At 32.8% G+C, this 23,908-nt stretch overlaps 2 protein-coding genes across 7 annotated transcripts in view; one reads left to right on the top strand and one right to left on the bottom strand.

The window, feature by feature from the left end:
• The first annotated feature begins 448 nt into the window (after nucleotides 1-448).
• LOC149424583 (endothelial lipase-like) lies at nucleotides 449-7,142 on the top strand. 3 transcript variants are annotated; one of them, XM_089651702.1, is made up of 6 exons: nucleotides 449-604; nucleotides 1,184-1,628; nucleotides 2,269-2,420; nucleotides 4,379-4,627; nucleotides 5,279-5,630; nucleotides 6,633-7,142. In XM_089651702.1, exons 1-6 carry the CDS (start codon nucleotides 562-564, stop codon nucleotides 6,682-6,684), a joined length of 1,293 nt encoding a protein of 430 aa, XP_089507828.1. In that variant the 5' UTR covers nucleotides 449-561; the 3' UTR covers nucleotides 6,685-7,142. The 3 variants fall into 3 exon arrangements, with proteins under 3 accessions (XP_089507828.1, XP_089507829.1, XP_089507830.1); XM_089651703.1 differs by lacking the exon at nucleotides 449-604 and adding an exon at nucleotides 620-797; XM_089651704.1 differs by lacking the exon at nucleotides 449-604 and adding an exon at nucleotides 620-801.
• Nucleotides 7,143-7,324: 182 nt separating this feature from the next.
• Nucleotides 7,325-23,908, bottom strand: part of LOC149424582 (clavesin-1) — a 31,860-nt gene continuing 15,276 nt past the window's right edge. For 2 of the 4 annotated variants that reach the window (XM_089630879.1, XM_089630880.1), the window contains exons 2-6: nucleotides 23,055-23,277; nucleotides 14,437-14,593; nucleotides 11,455-11,597; nucleotides 10,569-10,730; nucleotides 7,326-9,244 (exon numbers count right to left, since the gene is read on the bottom strand). In XM_089630879.1, coding sequence (XP_089487005.1) covers nucleotides 9,059-9,244; nucleotides 10,569-10,730; nucleotides 11,455-11,597; nucleotides 14,437-14,593; nucleotides 23,055-23,273 — 867 coding nt within the window. In that variant the 5' untranslated portion in view covers nucleotides 23,274-23,277 and the 3' untranslated portion in view covers nucleotides 7,326-9,058. Of the gene's footprint in view, nucleotides 9,245-10,568; nucleotides 10,731-11,454; nucleotides 11,598-14,436; nucleotides 14,594-23,054; nucleotides 23,278-23,908 lie in introns of all 4 variants that reach the window. The other 2 variants (XM_089651705.1, XM_089651706.1) reach the window with 2 other exon arrangements.

Genomic DNA, 23,908 nt, shown 5'->3' with positions numbered 1-23,908 from the left:
GTTCATACATTTCTATTGAAAAAATATTTTTTTTAGTAGTTTAAATTTATTGAGTAATTTATTTTTTATTTCTATTCTACTCAAGCGAAACGATAGGAAATCTTTCAATTTATCAAAAGCATATTTTGGTATTCATAATGTACACCAATTCGTTATAAAGTTTAATCAAAATAGCGATTTGGCATTAAGCTTCGCCTTAAATAAAATATCAATGTTTAGTTAAAAAAATATATGTATTTATATTATTAATCCGCATTGTTTTGTCTCTGAGAGGTTTACACCAGTGCCCCAAAGTTGTTTAATAATGTTTAAACAGGAAGTAAACTGAAGATAAAGCAAAGCGATCATAATAATTTGAATACTATAAACTGATATCCCAAGACCCGCCTGACCTCTCAATAACATCATCCAATGTCAACACATCTAACATACTTGAATCAATGATTCGAGTCAAGTAATAAATCAAGTACCTGCTCGACGTCGGTTGTTACATATTTATCATTTAAAGTGACGTATTGGAATAATTTATTTAATTTAATCTATAAAACATATTCGTGAAGAATGTTTTTTCTATATTTATTTATCTGTGGACTTTCATTCGTTGGTAAGTTTATTTTAAAACCATGTTCTTTAAACCTTTTGTCGCTGATTTGTAGTGTTTCTTGGTGTGTTTGGCATGTTAAAAACACGCCATTTGTTTGTCATCGTGGTAGCAAGATTTGTCTTTAATAAACATATCCGATTTTTATTTGCATATTCCAAGTTGGTTGAGGCATTGTCCCGCTAAGACTGAGATCGTAGGTTTGATTTTTTTATGTGTCTATACATATATGAAATAGAACTAGATCTGATTCATGTTTCGTTTATATTTGGGCAATGAACTGAGTGATGTCGCTGACATATTTAATTTAAACATCAATACATTTAAAGCCAAATTAGTCCATCACTTTTTAAATGTAAATAATGTATTAGAAATCATTAAATTTTTTTCAGATTTTCTATTGTTTATTTTATACTGTTGTTAAAATAAAATTTGTAATTTTTATGTACTTAAAAGCCCAATAGGGCGTCAATAAATAAATAAATATTTATTAGTATTACCGTCTTTTCAATGCATTACATCAATGGGTATAATCTTCGAAAGATATTTCATTAAAAAAATTATATTTATTTTATTTTCCAGGTTTATCACACAGTGAAGAAAATATAACATTACGTAGCGACAATTTTACGTCACAAGAGGATAACATCATAAAACTAACAAAAGACAATGTCACATTGCAACCCTACAATGTTACACTAGCAAACGATGGTTCTACATTACAAGATAACAATTTAGCAGTAGAACACAGAGTTATACCATTACAACCCTACAATGTTACATTCAAACATAACAATGTTACGGCACAACTGAAGCATATTTCAAAAGTTCATCACGACAACGGTACACTGCATTTTGGGAATATAACATTACTCCTTAACAATGCAACATATAGACAGGACCAAGGTCAGATGCTCACAGAATACAACGTAACATTTTACGGAAAAGTTGAACCATTGAATACTGTTGATGATGATCTTGATTCTGGTGAAGTCATCATGAAGCCTACGTTTTGGTTGTACACCAGGTATTTGATGTTTTGTAAAATATTATCCGATTAAAAGAATATTTAACCATTCTCTCGATAGCTGTCAAAAGCACTATTCATACAAAAACTTTTATTTTCGATTAATTTTATTTTCGATTCGGTACTCGAACCTACGAATAATGGCTACATATCGGATAAGTCACCTGAACTCTCTGCCTATTTTGAGTATTTATTTATTACTTTGCTTTCACCGCGGCTTCGCTGCTGTGGTATAAGGGAGAAATTTCTGTACAATGGGATGAAAAGTAGCCTTTGTGACTTCCCAGTCCTTTCCCTAGTTCTATCCCTAGTCATCAGTCTCGGAAAAGAACCATAGATTTGTAAACAAATCAAACCTCTCCGCCACAGCTACATACATGACTCTTCTTTATGTAAACGGATAGATGGATAGATAGAAGATAGTGGATAGTTATTTTGACAGTTTATCGAGAGGATGGTTAAATACCCCATAAGATTCTAACGGCCGTTCTATATGTCTTGATTATGGCCACTGTAAAACTGTCCAAAACGTTAGCCCAAGAAGTAGCAAGAAGTACTAAACCACATAACATCCAAAAACTTAAACATTTAAAAAAATGTTCAATCGCAATCGATGCTTTAAAGTTACTTGATGTTTTAGAGAAACACTTGGCGTCGAGAAGCAACTAGACATACATCCTGGTTATTACTGGAACATCGACATGATTGGAGTTAAGGAAAGGGACACAAAGATACTGATCCATGGGTGGAGCGCTGATAGATTTTCTAAATTCAGCACAGGACTGAAAAACAGTAAGCCAAATAATCTCACAAGTCTAAATAATCTACCTACCTCATCAACAAAATAAACTCACAAGTCTAAATGACCTACCTACCTCATCAACAATCCTAACCGCAATATATATTATATAGTATTATTTTTTTATTTCTTCGTGTTCTCCGTAAAACGGTTATACACCAAACGCGTTTACTTCGGGGGTGATCCTACATGACAGTACAAGTAAAAAAAATAAAATATATTTTCGGTGGGCTTCTAATGGTACGTAGACATTTGCGAACCGAAACGCGAGCCGTGCCACGAATCACGGGAAAGGAACGAAGCAACTGCAAGCGGCGTTTCGCGCCGCAGTTCGGCTCGCGTATACGTATACGTAGCATTAGGTGTTGGGATCAAGCATTCCTGTTAAGAAATTGGGTGGATAAAGGAATTGATATATACATATACAGGTAACGCAAAAAACAACGTTTGCACCCTTTCTAATATCTCTGGGTTATGGTTTTATTCAGAAGAGGCGTAAATAATGGAGCTGTACTTCAGGATACTGTGAACAAGTGCTTCATGTGTTCTCCGTATTGCGATAGGTACCATTAGTAAATTATCTCGCATTACGAAGAACAAATCCAAGCATTTTGTTGTCGCAGGAGACAATGTCAGATATATGAGTTTTGAAAGAGAGATTTGCTTCTAATATCACTTCAAGGTCTCGAATCTTTGTGTGTTGATTTATTTTTATGAATGTGATAGGGAAACAGAAATGTCTTTGGATCATGTAAATGTGCCAAAACTGCATTTTTGGGTGCTGAAGGATAAGTTGTTCAGTTCCGACCATTTAACAAGAGAATCGAGATCGACTGTTAATAGCTTTTAAAAGTTTGATTTCATCAGCGAAGAGTAGATATTTAGAGTGTGTAATGGTCTTGCCAAGGACTTTAATGAATAAAAGAAGGGGAGGATCCCGGGTTCGATCCCTGAGGAATCCCGGAGTTGGTTTTGTATTCGTGTCCGTAACTGCCATACTGACGATGATTGTGTAAGTTGTTAGCCACGAGAGCGAAAAATTCTGAGAGAAACCGATTTCACTCAATTTTCATCAAGTATCGTGCACAAATTTGTCAAATGATTTCGCGAAGTCTATATAAAATATAAAATAATATAAAATCGACATGTAAAAAATATACTCGTAGGTAGTGAGATTCATACGGTTAGTTGACGGAGTGGGGCCAAATCCGTGCGGATTCTATGTGATTGTTTTTTTTATTCACATTATGGTTTCTAAAAGTTTAGCAGTTGCTTATAATACAGCTACAGGTTTATAATTATCAATTGTCGGTTTTTTTTACTTTTTGTGTATATGCGTGACTTTCTTTAGTTTCAACATCTCAGGAAAGATACGAAGTGAAAGATAAAAAAATGTCTTTTAGAGGTTATGTTTCTAGCAGCACTTTGACCATGTCGGTGTTTAGTAGATATATTATTAAATGGGTAAGCAACTACTATACCTGTTTTATTATAGTCAGATTAGGTAAGTTTAGGTTGAAGCAGAGTGAACCTGACAAGACCACGAGCCATAATATACCAACTGTTGAAAGAGTCGCCAGTGAAAAGATTTATAAAATTGGGACGGCTCCAATGGACATGGCATGTAGTAAAGGTTATAGTTTGCCTACTACCAAAAGGCATCTTTGCTTCTTTATAATAAGTCGAAAGGACGAAGGAGTGTCAGAAAAAACTAAAGTTAGTTGACTTGAAGATGTTCAGGCAAATACTCAAACTCGGGCATAAAGAACTGGAGAAAGACAGCAGAAAACTAGCAGAAGTAAAGGCTTTAGTAAGAAACGGAAAGCGGCCAGAACTCTTCAAAATTATAGGTTGTAGCGCCGATTTTGTATCTGATGTTATTTTAAAACAATGACAGTATTAAGAATATTGTTATCGTTGGATCTTTTGTAGCATATTTTTAATATTCCAGCTTTCCTCAAAGTAATGGACGTCAATGTCATCCTGGTAGACTGGAGTCTCCTCGCGGACCAGTCCTACCACACCGCCAAGGACAACATAGCTCATACGGCCTGGTACATCGGGCGTTTCCTCAAATACCTGGTGGACCAACATGGCATGAACTTCGACAAAATCCACATCATCGGGTTTGGTCTCGGGGCGCATTTAGCCGGACTGTCGTCTAAAACTCTTGCTCCTGACAAAGTCTACGCCATAACTGGTAAGTTTCTATTTTTAAATTTATTTTAAGGCAACTGTTCAGAACTGTGGCATCCCCATTTTGAAGAATGTTTAAAAGCTGTAAGAAAGGAGTGTAAGGAGTCGGACCATGTCAAGAGTCAGAATAACAGAGAGTATGTATGAATGTGAATGAGGTAAGGATTGCGTGCCAAGGCTGAGTTATTTGGCGGTCCGTTCTCTCAGCCTACGCCTATGGGAAAACGGCGTGATGGTTGGTTTCAAAGCCAGTGGCTTCATCGTCAGGTTAATTAAAATCAACGAATTTAAAAATAGACAAGTATATGAAAAAAAAATTATACGTACTGTCATTATAGGAATCGCTATGAACAAGTGGTCAATCGCTGTCACTATGGGAATCACTTTGAACAAGTGGGCAATCACTGTCATTATGGGAATCACTGTACATTTAGCCATATTTTTTTGTAATATGGTGGTAGGACCTAACTTCACCTACACCCATTTAAAGTCCAAATTTTCAGGGGGCAATCATTACCTAAGTTATCCCTAGTCTAACTGTAACACAATGTGATGATTACAAAAATATGTAAGTAACTTTCCGAGTAGCCTTAGTAGGTACTACGGTATTTAAGAAAGACAAAACCTCAATAACACCCCCATTTTTTTATTCCAGGATTAGACCCCGTATCCCGACTATCCCACATGAGCCATACAAAGCGACTGGCCCGAACCGACGCCAAGTATGTGGAAGTGATCCACACAGGGGGTCGCCGCTTTCTAGGGTCCTACAAGCCCCTGGGGCACTCGGACTTCTACCCCAACGGGGGTAGGATCCAGCCGGGGTGTGGCCTCGACCTCACGGCTACCTGCTCGGGAGACCGGGCGCTGGAGCTCTACAAGGTCTCCCTGGAGGCCCAGGGACCCGTTTTCCTGGGGGTGAAATGTAAAACACAGCTGGAGGCAGTGCAAAGTAGATGTAAATCAATGGTGCACGCTGCGATGGGGGGAAGGAATATTATGAGATCGTAAGTAGCATATCTCGTCTTACCAATGCAATGGTATGCAGTCCATAAACGCTAGAAATCTCTGCCTACCAAAAGAAAGGCGAACATAAGAACAAATTTCTGATCAAAATGTTTTTTTTTCATGAATTTTGCGAAGAACTTTTATGTTCATTCATTAGGTGCAATACAATCAGCGGAAGATGATAGTAAAATGTCATTTTTAAATACTCAATGTGGAAATACACACAACCTACCTTTGCAATGCACGCTACTGGTTTTTACATATTACGAATACAGCTTGATAGATTGTCGGTGGTAAAGCTAGTGTAAATTTTGTGGATTCAAAAATCTCTCCATAACATAGCTAAACAGTGATAAAACAGAACATTGAAGAAAAGTGGAGAAAGATGACAAAAAATAACAAGCAAACAACAAAATTAACTTAATTTAACCTAACCTGACTATATTTTACCATGTTCTATTTTTCCGGTTACCAAAATTAATGGTTTTAAAAATAATTCTTCCGTACCTCCTTTGTCCTTCTGCATATCGTGTTATGCATAGTGTATCGAGCTATACGAGAACGACACAATTTTATTTTTTATTATGTTTGAAGAAATTGATCGATTTTGAGGTATTTTTTTACTTTTTCTTTTAAATTAAATAGAGTTATTAAATAATAACAGTATTGTTGAATATATAAAAGAAAAACTTAAAATTAAAATATTGTTCTTCAAATTAAACTTGATAACGATAAGTAAAAAATAAATAAAAATATCACATAATACTTTCGTAGTGTTGACACGTGTTGCACTCCCTGATCACTTTGAACCAATACTTCGTTTCTGTCCATCATCATCATTTCATATGATCACATTTAATTTGATGATGGACACTGTAAGGCTTTCCGAAAAGTTGGTTTAATACCCCAAAAGTCGGAAAACATAATACTATTCACCATGAAAAGATTAAATCATGTTACATTGACAGATATATTAAACAATGACGTTTTTTTCATTCCAGGTATGGAATTTACTACTTGCAGACTAAAGACAAGCCACCCTATTACATTTAATTAATTATATTATTGATGTAAGTACCAGAGGCAATCCAGAATGGAATTCAATTTTTTTTAATATGTGTGTCTAATCTATATATGATTTGTATAATATTTTATATGAACTGTTAATTTGTCGTCTTATAATTTTGTAGGGTCACTGTCCCATTAACCTTATAAAGCAGCCCCCCTGGTAGGTGCGTATATATAAGATTATAATAATAATAGTTTTAAAAATTTGGCAATATATCACCAACCTTTTTGTTCGTGTTGCATGACTATTAATTTGTTCATTTTTTATCAAATTTGACGGCAGTTCCTAAAAGTTGTTTGATGTTTCATGCGAATCAACGCGTAATATGCGATATGTATGTATTTATAGCTAATCAAATTTTATAGAACTAGCTACTCGTCAAGTAAATATTTATTTTTACAGCAATATTAATCAAATGTTTCAAGCAACTTAACTGTTTAACCAGAGATGGTGAAAAATCCCCCAAGTTCCACAAATAAATTGTAGGTAATTAAATTAAAAATTAAATCAAAGTAATTCATCAATTTTCATTGTTTCATTCATAGTTTCAACAGTTTAATAAAACGTGTAAATTATTTAAAAAAAATACTTTATTTTATTATTAATTAAACATAGTATAAAATATTATTGCACATTAAATATATTTGTAAGGCACAAAATATGTAAGTCGAGTCCCTCGCACACTAACTTGTTAAAAATATGTTTACAATATTATTTAACAAGAGCACAAACTTCATCTTAATTAATGAGGATGATGGATGAACAGATCTAAGTGAGTATGATCATAAATTAACTAGATGATGTCACATTATCATTCAATGTATATATAACTACCAAAATATAACTCGATCCTTAATGATTTCATTGACAAAAATATGTAAATTAACTAAGAATCTGTTTTCTGGTACTAACGCAAAAATATAAGTTGATAAAAAATTATTTCCATTTAAATTGTTTATTTGCTACCCAATTAATTGCTGACTTGATACTTTCAGTATCACCCTGGTCAAATTCCATCGTTCAGAAACGAGACATTGCTTTAAATGGCTTCAGCCGGGTTCAGTGACCAGATCTGAATAGCCAGATACTTCCTCCCAACATTCCTTTCCCCTCTCAATCGGGGATGTCATAAAAAATGCTTATATTTTGTCTTTTACATTACATGTACAGATTGTAACTCAACAATCAAATATTTAGGCCGAATTGTTTCGAGGAAATTCAAATGAAACATTGTCATCAAGCTGACAAGCTTAACAACATGACAGTTTTCCTCTTCTACTGATCACAATTTGTTCAAAAGCTGTAACGGACTTATAATCGGCGTTCAATGTGAACCTTTCAACTGTCAAAAAAAAATAATGCTGAAAGGCTATTTAATGACTTTGTAACACACGAATTTTTGCAAAACAACTAGACCTTGAAGTCAATAACTAATTTTGTTAGTGAATTTGTGTCGGAGAGTTTTTCAGTACATATGAATATATTAAATTCTTAAATATCAATCAATAAACCGTGATATAATAGGATCCATCGTAATATCAAGATAAAACAAATCTACTTATCTGCGTAGTAACGAGTCAAATAAATAGATCCTAGTATCATCAATTAACATTGATTGAACACAAATAAAGCCTTTATCTTAACCTAGACATATTTTTGGTTTTTAACTAACTGATAATTGAGCATTGTTTGACATTCAATGAATATTGCAACCAACGTTTTGGCATCCGAAAAGGCATCTAGGAATGTACACATTTTACCATTTTAATTATTATTCTATACTAGTTTTTAGAAATGTTTTCTTATCGAACAATGGAAAACATCGAATTAACATTCTGGTCTTATTTTTACAGCGGGTATTTCGAAGAAAATGGTGGAAATTATATTGCTATCTGAAAATATGTAGTTGATGTTGCCTAGAAATTCCAGACACAAAAATTTGTGCAGATTTCTTGACACCAGACCGCATTGAAATCGATTATATCTTGCAATTAAGATTATCAGCAGTTTACGTTTTCAATCGTTTTTTTCTGAATTGAAGTGAACTTTTAGCACAGTGTTGAGAATAAAATCTGAATTTGACTGAAAAACAAGTATTTCTTGACCAAAAAGGCCTACAACATGAATAAAAAACATCGACAATCCTCCAAATTGAACTGACAGTTTCAGCTTGCCTTTAAAACGAGTTTAGTTGATCTGAAACCAACTGTTGGACAAAACGGGCTGTGGTGAGAATAACTAACTCTCCCAGTGTGTATACCGAGTAGTTATTTCGATGTGAATAAAGCAGCATCCTTCAGTCCTTCAATTGAATAACCTATAGTGGTGGGCGTTGGTGGGTTGATTTTGTGGAAGTGGCTACTCTTTCTTGGCGAATCCGTAAGAGTTCCATGCTTCGATGTGGTCAAGGTGTTCCTGTACAACGTCGTACCACTGCGCGCCCGTGTAGTCGATGGCGGGCAATTCGCCGCCGAAGTTTGCTGGGAGATGGCTGGGCGCGAGGTGCTTGTGCAGGGAGCTCATGTTATTTTTGTGGAAGAACATCTGGAAATTATGAAAATATAAATTTACATCATCAGAAATGAAAGAACACAATCGGAAATAACAAGAAATGCATTAACATAATTATAAATACATGAAGAAACACATCATGTACATAGTGCTATATATATATACACAACCACCGTTTGAGATAGTTCATTCCTTTCGTGGTTCGGCTCGTGATCCGGCTCGTGATCCGGCTAGTTATCCGGCTCGTGATCCGGTTCGCAATTTGGCTCGCAAGCATAAACGTGCCGCAAGAGAAAATTATTTTATCTTTCGCGCTACCGCACCGCTTCGAACATATTTTCCGAAGACACCATCAGATATGGATAAGAAACTAATTAACGTCATCAAAACTACACGATAACACATATTTACTTTATCATAAATTCAATAGTTTGAATTTATGATTTTAAATAAATTTAAATAATTTTAAAATAATTTTTTTTTATTGAATTTATGAATTTAAATTCAATATCTTGACTCAACGTTATTATTTTTTACATTGGGTACATAATATGTTTCCAATTTTTAACACAGGGGTTGGTAGTAAACAATGTTTTACAATTGGTTAAATTAAAAAATAATAATAATAATGATTAACTGAAATTATCAAAAACAACATTTTGACATAAAAAACTTGTTGAGGTATGTTTTAAATATATAATTTGTTACGTTTAACAAGTTTTTTACTAAAATAATACCCAAGAACTGGAGTCAACCAACTTCGTCAAAGGTGGGACCGACATTTATTTCTATATTAACTGCTGTAATGTGAACCGATTTCAGAGAAATGCGTATGTGTCCGCGTGTGTATTCGAGGTAGCCACCAAAAGATTGATAGAATGCATTGTCATCGACAACGAGTCTAACTGCTGAATTTCAGTTAGATCGGATGTCGGGAAGTGGGTTAATTTCCTTTTCCAAAATTTGCATTCATTAACGAAAACTAAAAGAAAAATGCAAATAGATGTATTTAAAAAGCGAATATCATCTGTACATTCGTTTTACCAAACTACGTAAGGCTTTAAGATTAATTGGTTTTGGAATAGCTGAAAACGCCAAATTAACGTTTGAATGAAACTATATATAGAATTTAACTACCGCCAACTTAAAAATTCACAATAAAAATGTATAATTTACACTCGAATAACGAATTGAAAAGCTGATATCTGATCATTGACAGCATGTTTATAGTAAGAAAACGCTGCGACCTCGGTAAGCATGGTAGAACGATAAACCAAAACAAATAATATCTTTCTAGATTCTGTTACAGATTTTCATCAAATAAGACATTTTAGCTAACGTATTTTGGTTAACGTACCCTGCTCTTCAACTTGGGTTTAATCAGGGGCTTGAAGATGTTCCAAACGACGCTGAACACCCAGGGTTCCTTGACGAAGTGGACCTCCTTCAGTCTCAGGGGCATGGCGTCCTGGATGAAGGACATCAGCCTCTTGGAGAAGGTGTATCCCAGTCCTCCTACCTAAAAGAAGAAAAACACGTTAGAGATTCATCATTAATTGAAAGAGAGACCAAACAATATTCATATTCTGTATTTGGACACATCGTTTTCGGCTTGTTGTTCGGTTGTTTACCAAAAAAGATGCCAGTACCTACATTACACAAAAAATGACTTCATTCTATGTATTACAAACGTTTACAACCTGGATACTAAACCTTCCGATTTAATTTTTTTTGACAATTAAATGTTCTTTCCAACAGCTGTAACATAGACTCATTTTTTAAGGTTATTCATCCAATGAATATGTTGCTTCGGATTTGTCATTATTTGCACTACCCAATAATCGAGAATAAAAGCCTAGATCTAATATAAAACATTAAGCCATGTAGGCCATCATTCCATGATCCATCATTGCTTCTTGCATTGGACTTTATTTAACAATACATTTCTAAAAATTCCAATCATATATATTCTCTGGAATAATTGCCCGATTCGAAATTGTCTATTCAAATGTAACAGAAGCTTTGTTTGAGTTGAATCAACTCAAATTTGCAGAGATAATATTACCTCTGATAAGTGTAGAAGAATTTAAACAATTCTTCAAGTTCTGTGAAATGATTGGCCTTAAGTCGAATTCCTTAGAACTGAAAACATCGAAATTAAAATAAATTTACTAAATAATATTTTACCTATGATGGAAATGAAAAATTAGCCATATTTTTTGTTTAAACGGTTTAACAGTTACCTGAGTCATTCCCATCTTCTCAAAGTCCATGATAACCACTACACCTCGGACTTGCGTCTCTGGCTCCAGCATGGCGGCCTCGTGGATGAGGTAGAACAATCTGAATAGCTGGTCGGAATTCACCTTCTTCGGGTCCCAGGATCCTGAAACATCAAATACTAGTCAATAACTTACTCAAACTAATTATCATAACAGTGCTTAGTGTGATGGTTTTCTACTAGCTCTGCTGCTTGCTATTTCAATATTTTACCGTCGAAGATTTACTTTACATTATATTTCTCATAATATAATGTAAAGTAGAGAAGAAATGCATACTTGGTGTTTATTTTGCTTGCTTTTGTATGTGTAAACGAGAACAACAAGTACAGATCGGCGTTGGCGTCCAAATCTACGACCGATTCTATTTATTATCCATATAAATGATATCACTAACCTTAACATTAAACGAAACATAATCAGTTTTGCTGATGATACCGTTTTATTGTTTCAAGAAGAAAACTGGACGGAAACATTTTATGTAGCTGAACAGGGGCTTAGTGCACTTCAAAATTGGCTGAAAATCAGCTCACTTACCCTTAGTATAAGCAAAACTATAAATATAACATTTTCAATGAACTCAAGGGGCCAACCAGTAAAATCACTCAAATATGTTTAATGTCAATGCCCAATTATAGAATAATCACAAAGCATAAAATATCTCGGGGTAGTAGTAATTAATGAAAATCTTAGATGGGACCTACACATCAAAGATATCACGGAAAAACTTACAAAACTTATATATTTCAATAAAAATCTATGAAATGTGGTGAATAAAAAGGACATGAAAAAATCTATTAAGCTTTGTCATTCTCGTATTGAATATGGAATTACAGGATGGGGATGTGCTGATCTGCTGAAGAAAATACATAACCTGCACACAATTCAAAAGGAATCATAAAGACCATCCTGAAAATGCCCATAAGAACGCCTTCGATTTAAATTTTCAATAGTTTTGATGTGCCAAATGTACAACAAATATATGCTTAAAATAACTATTCAAAAATACTAAATCCTGTCAAACTAGGTCAAATTAGAATGACATTAAAAATATTCCAGATCATAAAACCACATTCGGACAAAGAAATTATATTTATTTTGCGACGAAACTCCTCAACATCCTTCCCCGTGATATAAAAGAGAAAGTAAGAAAATTAAAAAATAAAAGAAGAATAGAAAATTTGAATGATTACAAATCAAGAATAAAAATTTTGCTGAAGGAGATTAATGAAAAAATTCTGAAAGAACTTTAAAAACTACATAGAAAACTAATAAAACAGAAATGAATAACTTTAGTCCGCCTTAGCACAGGGCACTCTAGTGAGGAGGACTAAGAAATACAATTTACTATAAATATATTTAATATAATATTTTATCTTTACAATGTATAAATAGACGTAATAATAAAAAAATTAAAAAACCTTGAAATTTCTCAATTAATTTATTATTTTAGTTTTTTTTCTTTTAAGATAGATAAACTTTTACTTATCAACGTTCAAAATTAAATTTTATATTTTTCTTTTGCTGTCAATGTTTTTAACTAAAAAATTTATTCCTATAGTTTAAATAGCTAAAAAATCTAAAAAAATAATAAAATCGGAGTATTTTCTATTTTACTGGTTTTTACGTATATATATATATATATTATATATATAACTTCGTATATATACATATATTATATATATAACTTCTTATATTATATAACTTCGTTTGAGACCCATAATATAAATATATTTTTTGTTTTAAATCTTGCCTCTGCAAAAAACAAAACATGTATTTTGGTAAAGCAGACATATCGTCGACGTGTGCCGTAAAGTTCACTATCTATAAATAATCTGCCACTTTATATGAGATAACAGTGTCGTTGTCGGTGTTGTTATAAATTCCCGTTTTAATTGATAATTTTAAAATATAGAAACTGATTTAGAAAATATTTTCATATTTGTATTATAGTCGAGGTCATAAATTGCGAAAAAGTCCTCTGCACTCTGCATGACCGCGACACCCACAATTTAATGGTTATTGTTGAGGTATGGAAATGGAGAATAATAAATGGAATGAAATGGTTGGGAAGTGCCTATTCGATAGCTTAGTTTTTATCACCACATAGTCAAATTATTTGATTTGAACAGAGGACTCTCACCAAAGCCTTGCCGAAGGTGTCTACCACTTTGGAACGATGCACAACATGATCAATTAATTTCAAATAGATCATTACTAAATAAAATTTCAATTCGTTTTTAAAAGATACATAAGGAAAATAATAATGGCCTTACTAATAAATGCGCTCTAGACCCCACACAACCGACGAATTATCAGCCGTATAAAACCCAAAACACGTCCATCAGTAAGGGGGTAAATATGCATCTTAAATTCAGATTTTTTACTAGCAGCTAGCAACAACAAAGCTTGCCATCTAAATTCTGCTTTGTTGATATATCAATATCCTATTATTGTGATTCTGCCCACCGGCATGACCATTGGTAAGTAAGCCTTACAAGCCAGGATATAAAACAGTCTATGCTGTCGGTAATGGAGATAACCTAAAGGGTAAGGCAAAATTCCGTGAAGATAACCCTCAGAAATTAATTATCTACGAATCATCCACGTATCAGACTGAAGAAATGTGATGCAATATACACATCCCCCCTGACCGGTATACAGTTTATTCTGATCATACCTAAGAAAAATACAGTAGGATAGAGCCACGGATCAGAGCGATACTCCCAAGGAAGAGAAATATCAGAAATTTCTTCTGGACGCTCTCCAATATTACTGCTGTGTAATATGTAATCTCTAATATTACTGCTTCGCCAAACTTTGAACCTGCGACCGGGTCTAGAGCCAGAGCTCTGCCATGAAGCTATCATCAAAGGGTACAGAACAGATCTACAAATTAATCTGCGCAAGCAAGAGTTTGAAAAGTTCGTTTGTTTGGTGACTAACCTCCGACATTGACGAGCAGCACCCTCCGACCCTTGTGGTCGCGCGCCTTGAGGATGTTCACCACGTCGTTGTCGAGGAAGGCCGCCTTCTCGTCCACTGGCATCAGACCATCCAGAACCTCTGCATTTGCTTTCTTGAACTCGGCAATCCGGCGCATCTGCAAATTAAATTACATTTATTAAAATCAGCATCATTTTTAAGGCTACCACCGTCACCAGTTACGGATGATTTTGGAAAGTTCAAAATACCAAAGAAAAGTTGCGCTATGGTTGGATAACTGATAGCTCTCCACAGTTTACTGCTCCCATATTTTACCCTTGAATACTTTTAATTGAAATGTATCACGATTTTTTTAAATTCTCAATTAATTCGTGGTGGAAAACATAATAAACAATCTGTAAATTGTTCATAGTTCTCGTCACGCTCGCTTACGGTTCCGTGCTTTGCTAAATTCTGTGCCATTGGCCAAAACGAACTATGTGTCAATCTTCAGTCCTTTTCAATTTTTTAAAATGTATTCTTGATAGTTTTTAGTGCACTTTTAACGCCTCTTCGGAAAGTTCTTCAATGCCGGCTTTTATCATTTTATGTTTGTCTTAAATTCACTATCACTTTCTTCATATATAAATGACTGTACCTACGAGTATATCGTACATGTTTTATGTGTGCTTCTTAACCGATGACTTTTTGAATTGCTATATGGTATATGGTACCTATATGCTTGTATGGTATATGTTATAATCGGCTTTATATTAATCAGACTTTGAAGTGCGAAGTACATATCTATCTCGAAATACAACTCAAATATATTTTATAAATAGGACTGCCAGAATGGATTCTTTGTTACTTTTGTCCGATAGAGAGTTCGGGGACGAGAAAAACAATAAATCACTAATATCGAACAATAACATCCTTCTTATCAACATTAATCACCTCTCACATTATTATCATTACTACTTATTAATAATCGTGTTGTTCCGAAATTTTATCTTCTGGCAATAATACACGTGTTATATTGGATAGAAAAATTGAGTAGAGAGACCTTATTAGTATTTACCAATATTTTAACAATTTATTTTTAAAATTTATAAATATTAAACTACAATGATATGTTTGGTTGTCCCTCTCTAAACAAAAATATCCTCTCTTCTTTTAAGCCTTATCTAAAATTGCCTCCTCTTCATTAAAAATCTCATCCCATCTAAGTTTGAACTCTGACTTCAATATTTCATATAATTTTGAAACTTGCCCATTTAAACAAAATTAATATGTACATTCACCTTTCCTCTCTCCATAATTTGAAATGATGGCCTTTGAACCATTGAAGGATGAAAACTAGAAATATTGAAAAAAAAATCATACAGTGTATTTCAAAACCACCAGGAATTTACTCATTAAAAAAAGACTAAATCAAGATCTACGTGGCTCTTTGTCAATCATTGTTATAATATATTATTATCGGAGAAGGGCAAATCTCAATAACCTAAAATCACTAATAAAAACCCAAAAAATCATTTATTTATTGTTATTAAGTTTAATTTGTAGAACTCCATTTTAATTTTTATTTTTTATATATTCAATAATATTGTTATTGGGTTTATAAAAACAGTTTATTTTTAAACAAGTTCTGCTGTGTAATTATTATTACGCGTGACAGCTGTTTCGCCTTCTGAAGGCATTATCAAACTGTTTGATAATACCTTCAGAAATTTTTCGAAGCCTTTCACAGTTTGATAATGCCTTCAGAAGGCGAAACAGCTGTCACGCGTAATAATAATTACACAGCAGAACTTGTTTAAAAATAAACTGTTTTTATAAACCCAATAACAATATTATTGAATATATAAAAAAAAAAATTTAAAAAAAAACAAAAATTCATAATGAAAATTATTCTAAAAGCCCCTGTAAGAACTAGCACTTATATAATAAACACATATATTAGAAACATTGGATCTTAGGGTAAAAAAATTATATACAGGCAACTATAAATACGATATTTGGGCAAAAAAGCTTCCTCCTCTATATTACTAAATTCTACAATCAAATCCCACTCTCATTCAACAATATTATAACATTTAAATCTCATATAAAAAGCTGGATACAAAACATAGGGAGATTAGAAATAGAAATACTGACACCAAATACACTCTGAAGCCGAAACCACACAACTGCAATAAAAAACCTCATATTTACAATTATTTGAGAAAAAACACTACATAATATATTTATTTATATTTCATAATATTTATTTTACAAAATTTTAATAATATGTAAATGAAATCCTCAGCACGGGAGATCCCAGCGAGGATGTCAATATCTTGTATATTTGTTACAAAAAAGAAGATAATAAAACATTTATTATTATTATTTTGTAAACAAAATAGGATTGGTAGGTACGTAGGTAGTATGTCTTAGTAGTCCATTGTAGATAGCATTTCAAGTTTTAATGCGTAGCATATTTATTTTAAAATTTAACCAATTATTTTAATAAAAACGATACAGTAGTGTTTTATACCTGGCGGTAAATTGCATTGTTTTATTGAAAATGATGCCGAGTACGTAATCCATTATATATTTAGTCATATCGTTATCATAAATAATGTGAGAGTTTATTATTATTGATAGTGAAACATTGTTTTAATGATAGTAAATGCCCTTTGCTCACCGAGTCATCGCTGTTGTCGGATTTAGTGGAATCTGTGCAAGGTACAGTACGCACTAAGCCCCTGTTTCAGAAGATATTTTTTACAAATACAGATTTACTAAATATTTGAATACGTATTTTAAAAATATCTATGGCATTTAATCAGATTTTTAAATCCACTTTAGTTTAGAACTACGCGGAAAAAAATAGTCCTGTTATAGCATGCCAATTTTCTGATAAAATATTAGTCATTCAGAATATATCGAAACACGTGTTCTTTATGACGGAATATGTAAATGTTATGACGGAATGCGACAATATCAGTATTTGTTCACGTGTTCCGCCGTCCTCATAAAACATCCGCTTTTAACTGATACTTTGTTATGAATTCATTCATTTTGTTCATTAAAGGCCTGCAGTCCTGTTTTTTACAGGAAAACAAACAATTTTTATCAGTTTTTTTAATAAATTAACAGTATTTTAAATCAGTAAGTTTTCTCCGTGTACGGTAGCTTGTATGGTAAATATCCAACAACGCTAAGTTTACCAAAATCTGATAAATTCCAAGAGTCCCTACTACCTGAAAGGAGAGGTGGGAGTAGGAAGGCTGTGAAGTACTCGGCTATCCAAATCTAGCCACCAAACATGGCTAAAGTTATTTCAAGCTAATTTTCGATTCTGAATGGTAGTCTTTCACCAGGGAATACTTACATTATTATATTATATGTATTATGATAATATCTCAACTGAAATGTTCATTGGAAAATCAAAGACCAAACTCTTGATAATACAGTAGTGGCGTTTCACTAGATTTCAGCGACAGCACCTACCATCTATTTTTAAATGTAATTTTTATGTTTTTTTTTACAAATTTAATTTTTGTGATATTCTCAACTATCATGCTAGGCTCATGCCCGTATTTGGCAGACGTGGATGTTTTAGATTAAAATATAAGAATTATGATAGTAATATTTTGTAAACTAACTAACTATCACACCGTTTCCCGCAGGAGTGGGCAGAGAGGACGGACCACAAGACAACTATGTCTTATGCCAAGACAGAGTTGCCACTGCTTGTCTCATTCGTATTCATTCATCGTTTTATACATAGTCTTCTATTGTGCTGACTTTTGACATTGCCAGACTACAGCATCAGATTCACCTGATCATGCCATGTCTTCCTCGTTTGCGTTCACATTTGCGTCATATATTCTCCTTACACTCCTTTCTTCGTTCATTCGCTGTACATGTGCACATGCCCAAATCATCTGAGCGTCCCTTTCTTAAACTTACTTGTTACGCTTACATCAGCCTTGCATTCTTTGCGGATCTCTATATTCCTCACACGAACGATCATACATGGTTTTACCACACATACGCTTCAAGGATCTCATTTTTGTAAATACAAATAATAAAAAGTAAGAGAAAGGAACAAGGAAACAAAAATACATATTATTATATTATAAACCTTTTTAGAAAAAAAAATAAAGATTAAAGTGAATTATAAAAAGATATTTTAAATTAAAACACATGCAAAATTTTACGAATTGTTTTATATCAAAAACATTCAGTATAAGTGCGAAAGTCATTTCAGATAGCACCATTTGACAACTCGATACCGTTCTTCCGTATCCATCCTTATCTATCGGCAAAGGAAATAACTGAATAGTGTTGATAAATTATGTTATTAATAGTGTCAAACGCATCCGAAATTAAATTCCTTAATGTTTTGATTTTCCAAATTCATTTTAAAAGCAATATCATGGACATTACGATTATAAGGATTATGGCAAATGTTACAAAATAAATAATAAGTTGCTTACAAGACCGCATTATAACATTTGAATTATTGGAATTAGTGGTAGGTACTCTCAGTATAGCCCTGGAGAAAGAACTCCATTCAGAAAACAGAAGTTGAGTGACCTGATGTGATTTGCCGGGTACTTCCTATCCTCTCTTCCACAACTACTTCCCTTCCCCACTTCCTGCCACCTAATCTTAGTATACATTATTATTATGTAATTCGTAGACGCCGTTAGTATGGCTGATGTTAATTATTTCTTTTATTATTCTATTTATAGTTTTATTCATAGAATAAATATATTTAGTGGTATTATGATTGAAAAACCTACATAATCAAACGTTTAATGTCATAATGCAGCCGTAAGTTACATTATGTTAGTACATAAATCATATGCCCATAATCAAAAGCTTAATTTCATAATGCAGTCCTAAGTTACATTATGTTTGTACATAAATCGTATGTCCATAATCAAACGTTTAATGTCCTAAGTTACATTATGTTTGTACATTAATCATATGTCCATAATCAAACGTTTAATGTCCTAAGTTACATTATGTTTGTACATAAATCATATGTCCATAATCAAACTTTTAATGTCCTAAGTTACATTATGTTTGCACATAAATCACATGCGCAGAACTAAACGTTAAATGTCCTAATGCAGTCCTTAGTTCCATTAGGTTTGCACATTAATCATATGCCTAGAATAAAACGTGTAATGTCCTAATGCATTCCAAAGTTACATTATGTTTGAGTAACTTTCAAAAATGCCTTATCAACAGTTAAAACCTTAAAATATCAAATTTAAAAAAAAATGTGTGAAAAACTGTCTTTTAAATCGAATCGTTAAAATTCATAACATATTATTAAACAAACACATTTTTTTTTAAATATGGAAATTGGATAAAATTTGGGAAACTAAACCTTACGGAATGTCTCTGTAAATCAAATAAGGTGTATCCATAATTTTTATTATCATGTTTCCTTAGATAAATTCAGTATCGATATAAACATTTTGAACAATAAATCGGAATGCCTTTAATTACTGATACAAAGTTCATATATTAATGATAATTGGATTATCACTTACTGAACTGCGCCACAAAATGATTAAAATATCATGTTAAGCCTAACTTTTCTTTACGAAGAATTAATGAACTTTGATATCCATACTTATTCTTGGATAATAATTGTTAATCCGTTATTAAATATTGTTAATCCTTAAAATTAACTGTAAAAAAGACTAAATTATTTAATTACATTTACATATGCGTAAATGTAAAAAAAATAAGTAATTAAACCTTAGTACATACTTTGAATATAAAAAAATAATTGCCTCGTACATACACATCGTCACTACATGCAATAAATAATACTATTTGCAGAAATAATTAAAATTTAAAAAATGAGAAAAAATCAAATGTAAATAATTACAAACTGTACTTAGATAAAAATAAATAATAGCAATAAACAACTTTCATTAGTCATTGGAGGAATAAAGGCTATTAGTATCGTCACTACTTTACGTCGTACATTAAAAAGCGAGTTTAATTTAAATTAAATTAAAGAAAAGGGAAGGTTTATCAATTTCTACTTCGATGTTTATTTTATTAATCGGTAGATGAAAACATGGTAATTTTTGTATTTCAACTAGGTGAAAAATAATGAAAAAAACTATTGTAAGGTATCCATAAGCACCTATTAGTATTTGTCTGTATTGTCGACTTTTCCTGATCAATAAGCCAACCACTAATTTTACTCTCAAAATAAAATCATTGATTTTTAAGCCCCGTATACCCAATTTTGGCCGATTCATAACAATTTTCTTATTAACTCTTTGAGTTTTCAAGTTCATAAAAAATAAATGTTATTTTTTTAAGATAATATCTATAAATTTGTTATGCTGAAACGATAATAATATGAAATTCCCTCGATAGAAAAAAATCGCAAAGTAAGCTCCGAAAATTATTAAGAACACGTTTTGTTATTTTATTTAATATGTTATAAGCATGAAAAAAATCAGTGTATCTTTAAATGCAACCAAAGCATTTCTCGAGAGATTTTTGTTCAAACGAGTCGTATTTTATTAAAAATTTTCACCATTTTCGCCTAATTATTATCGTTTTTTTTAATATTAGCGCACTCCCTCTAACATTTGTATTTACATATCTCCCTTTAAAACAATCTTTGAACGCTTACTACGGGGCCTTAATAGTTCCCATTAGATTTATTATAATCGAGCACGTAGATGTCACACGGCGAGCAATCCACGGCCACGTGACAAAAACAATGATGTGTTGGTCATTCAGGTGTCAGTATTGCATCAAGGCGATTGACCGCCAATATTTTGTATTGACCAATATTCATTACTGAGACACAGATTAATCGTAGCAATGAACTTCTAAACTTGAAAGACAAATTCAGAGATATCGTCTATTAAGATTATATTATGTGAAGACGTTCGTCAGGCCGGCTTATCAATTTTTAGAGAACATGCGTAACAAGAGTGTTTCGAATAAAATTGTGTAATTTTAAGTACATAGATAATGATAGTAGAAATTTTATCTCAATTTTGCTTTGACCTTCTCCAACATAACAATGGTAGATCAATTGCTTTAAGTATTAAGATTGCAAGCAAGCATTACCTGAGTCTTTGTTCAGGTACCAAATTACAACGCTATATTTTAAAATATTGATAACCCTGTGCATATTCAAAGTTTATCAAATAAATGCGTTGTTTTAATCTCACAATGGTTAAAAACAACAAACGACTTGGATTAAAAGATGAATAAGTTATACGCAAATATTTACACACTTCTAAATATCAGTTTTATTACACGATTAGTCTTTGAACTGACTTAATACCTTCTTATCAGATTTCAATCGAACATCTTAGTTTACCTATCCGGCTTGGTTAGTGAGTGACTTTTATTAAACTGAAGAATATTTTGAAAAAATTAAAGGTCAGTCATTTTTTCTTGTCAATATAAAATATATGAAAACCTTCATGTACATGATTATCCTTAAGCTGCCACAACATAAAATAAAATTTTAAAGTACCTTTCAGAAACGCTGCAACAGGTAGGTTAACGAGCCAAGGATGTCTACATAATTTAAATAAATTACCCATAATAGAACGCACGATAATATAAAATATACCACCAGAAGCTGACGCACAGACAACGATTTTGTGGGATCCTTTTCTGGGTACTGTTTTTTATAGTTAAATTATAGTGTACTAATGTTAAAAAAATACTAGTAGTTCTGTGAACAGTAGACCTCGTGTCCAAAAAATATTCTAATTTACTATTATTTAATAAATCGAAATAAAATTTCCTTTGAAATCATAACATTTGTAAGTAGGTACTTAAATACCTACATATACATTTTATGTAACTTTTCACTTATTTTAAATAAGGAATTATAAAATTTGTCCAAAGAAACATCACTATCTCAGTGACAAATATTTTTCTAATTTTCTTCAGGCCGCTTTTCTTTATACCGTAATATTGAAAAAATGCTAATATAGTCTAAATAAACACGTTCGATTTATCTTTTTTTAAAGAATTTTTACTAAACTATTAAAATGGCCACCATCTTGAAACGGAATCGGAACGTACAAATAAATTTACAGGCAGACGGAATGCAAAACGGTTGAGTTAAAGCAAGACTTCGCTGTGCTCAGTTAATTATGGGTATTACTATGTTAGGAGACGCTAGGTAGTAGCGCAAGACTGGGATGCCTGGAGGCGCCTTGTCAAGGCGATGGGTCTCTGATCCAAATAGGACAAGATATGAAGACGAAGAGAAAACCATAAAGGAAAGAAAATGCTAGAAAAGCAAAGAAGATATTAGAAGAGCCAAGAAGAGGCAAGAAGAGGCAAGAAGAAGGAAGACGACATTAACACAAACGAGAGAAAATATATCTACGCTTCTATGAACAATTGTACGGCTATAATAAGCGTCTATGAAGCCTACGCCTACTACGCCTCAATATGTTCAAATGTACAAATTTCGTCAAGAAGTATCTAAATTCGTCTTTAAGTGGTGGGAAAAGGGGTTGAGGGTGACCTTCCTCTCTTTTTGAAGGTGTACCTTATGTTTTACTGAGTGCTCCCGCTAGGGTAGTAAATAAGGACAATATATAAACAAGTAGAAGAAATCAACTCACGAGTGCGATCGCGCTCTCCGGGTAGAACTTGCAGGGCCTGAGGAAGGTCAAGAGGAAGTTATCGTCGTCGCTGTAATAGAGGTCCTTATTCTCGAGAAGCAACTCCTTCAACTTCAAGATGGCCTCAGCCTTCCTCTCTGGAGTCTCTCGTAGCTCCACACGGGCCAGCTCCACACACTCGGGGCTCAGGGGGCCCTGCTGGATGCAGAACTCTGCCATTGCGCTGAAAAATCAAAAAAAACAAATGTTTTCAACGTCATATAGGTAAATTGCTTTTTTATTATTTTATGTCTTCAATTTGTAAAAGATCTGGTAATTGCTGTGAAGTCTAGAGCTTACATAGACGTTCAAATCAACTTTTTTTTTTTTGAAATACCAATTTTTTTGTTTGAAGCGAATGAAGCCAAAGGAGCTTTTTTAATTTTTTTTCTCATTTATTTTATATTATTAAAAATAAAAAAACAGTACGTTGGTTACAGTTATCAAACAATTTACAGGTTAAACCCTCGGGCCTCTGACCATTATATTTTTGTCGGAAGGTCGGAAAATTCGAAAAAATTAAGATATTTTTTTCGTCAAATTAAATATATATGCGCATTAATCAGTTTTATATCATTGACATGATGCTCCTTTTAAACGTAGATAGTGAATCAGAAAAAATGTCGAAGTTAGTTTTGCAAATATTATTAAAAGTATGAAAAGCACGGCTAATTGAAGAAGTAGATGCTGCATTGGTTTTGTAATTTAACTTTACTTTAAAATTTCCGTTGTTAATGAGATTCTCATCAGTTTTATTAAATTAACTAACAATTTACGAAAGTTTGTAATCAAGTCAGAACAATGTTTTTTTTCGT

This window comes from Hesperophylax consimilis, chromosome 4 (assembly GCF_061612785.1).
Source record: "Hesperophylax consimilis isolate HC1 chromosome 4, BYU_Hcon_1.0, whole genome shotgun sequence".
NCBI lineage: Eukaryota > Metazoa > Arthropoda > Insecta > Trichoptera > Limnephilidae > Hesperophylax > Hesperophylax consimilis.
This window is presented reverse-complemented; position numbering and strand designations above follow the sequence as displayed.

Coding starts and splice junctions, on each gene's coding strand:
- LOC149424583 (XM_089651702.1), top strand. CDS start 562: ATGTTTTTTCTATATTTATTTATCTGTGGACTTTCATTCGTTG. Junction 605..1,183: donor CTGTGGACTTTCATTCGTTG/GTAAGTTTATTT, acceptor TTTATTTTCCAG/GTTTATCACACAGTGAAGAA. Junction 2,421..4,378: donor CAGCACAGGACTGAAAAACA/GTAAGCCAAATA, acceptor TTAATATTCCAG/CTTTCCTCAAAGTAATGGAC.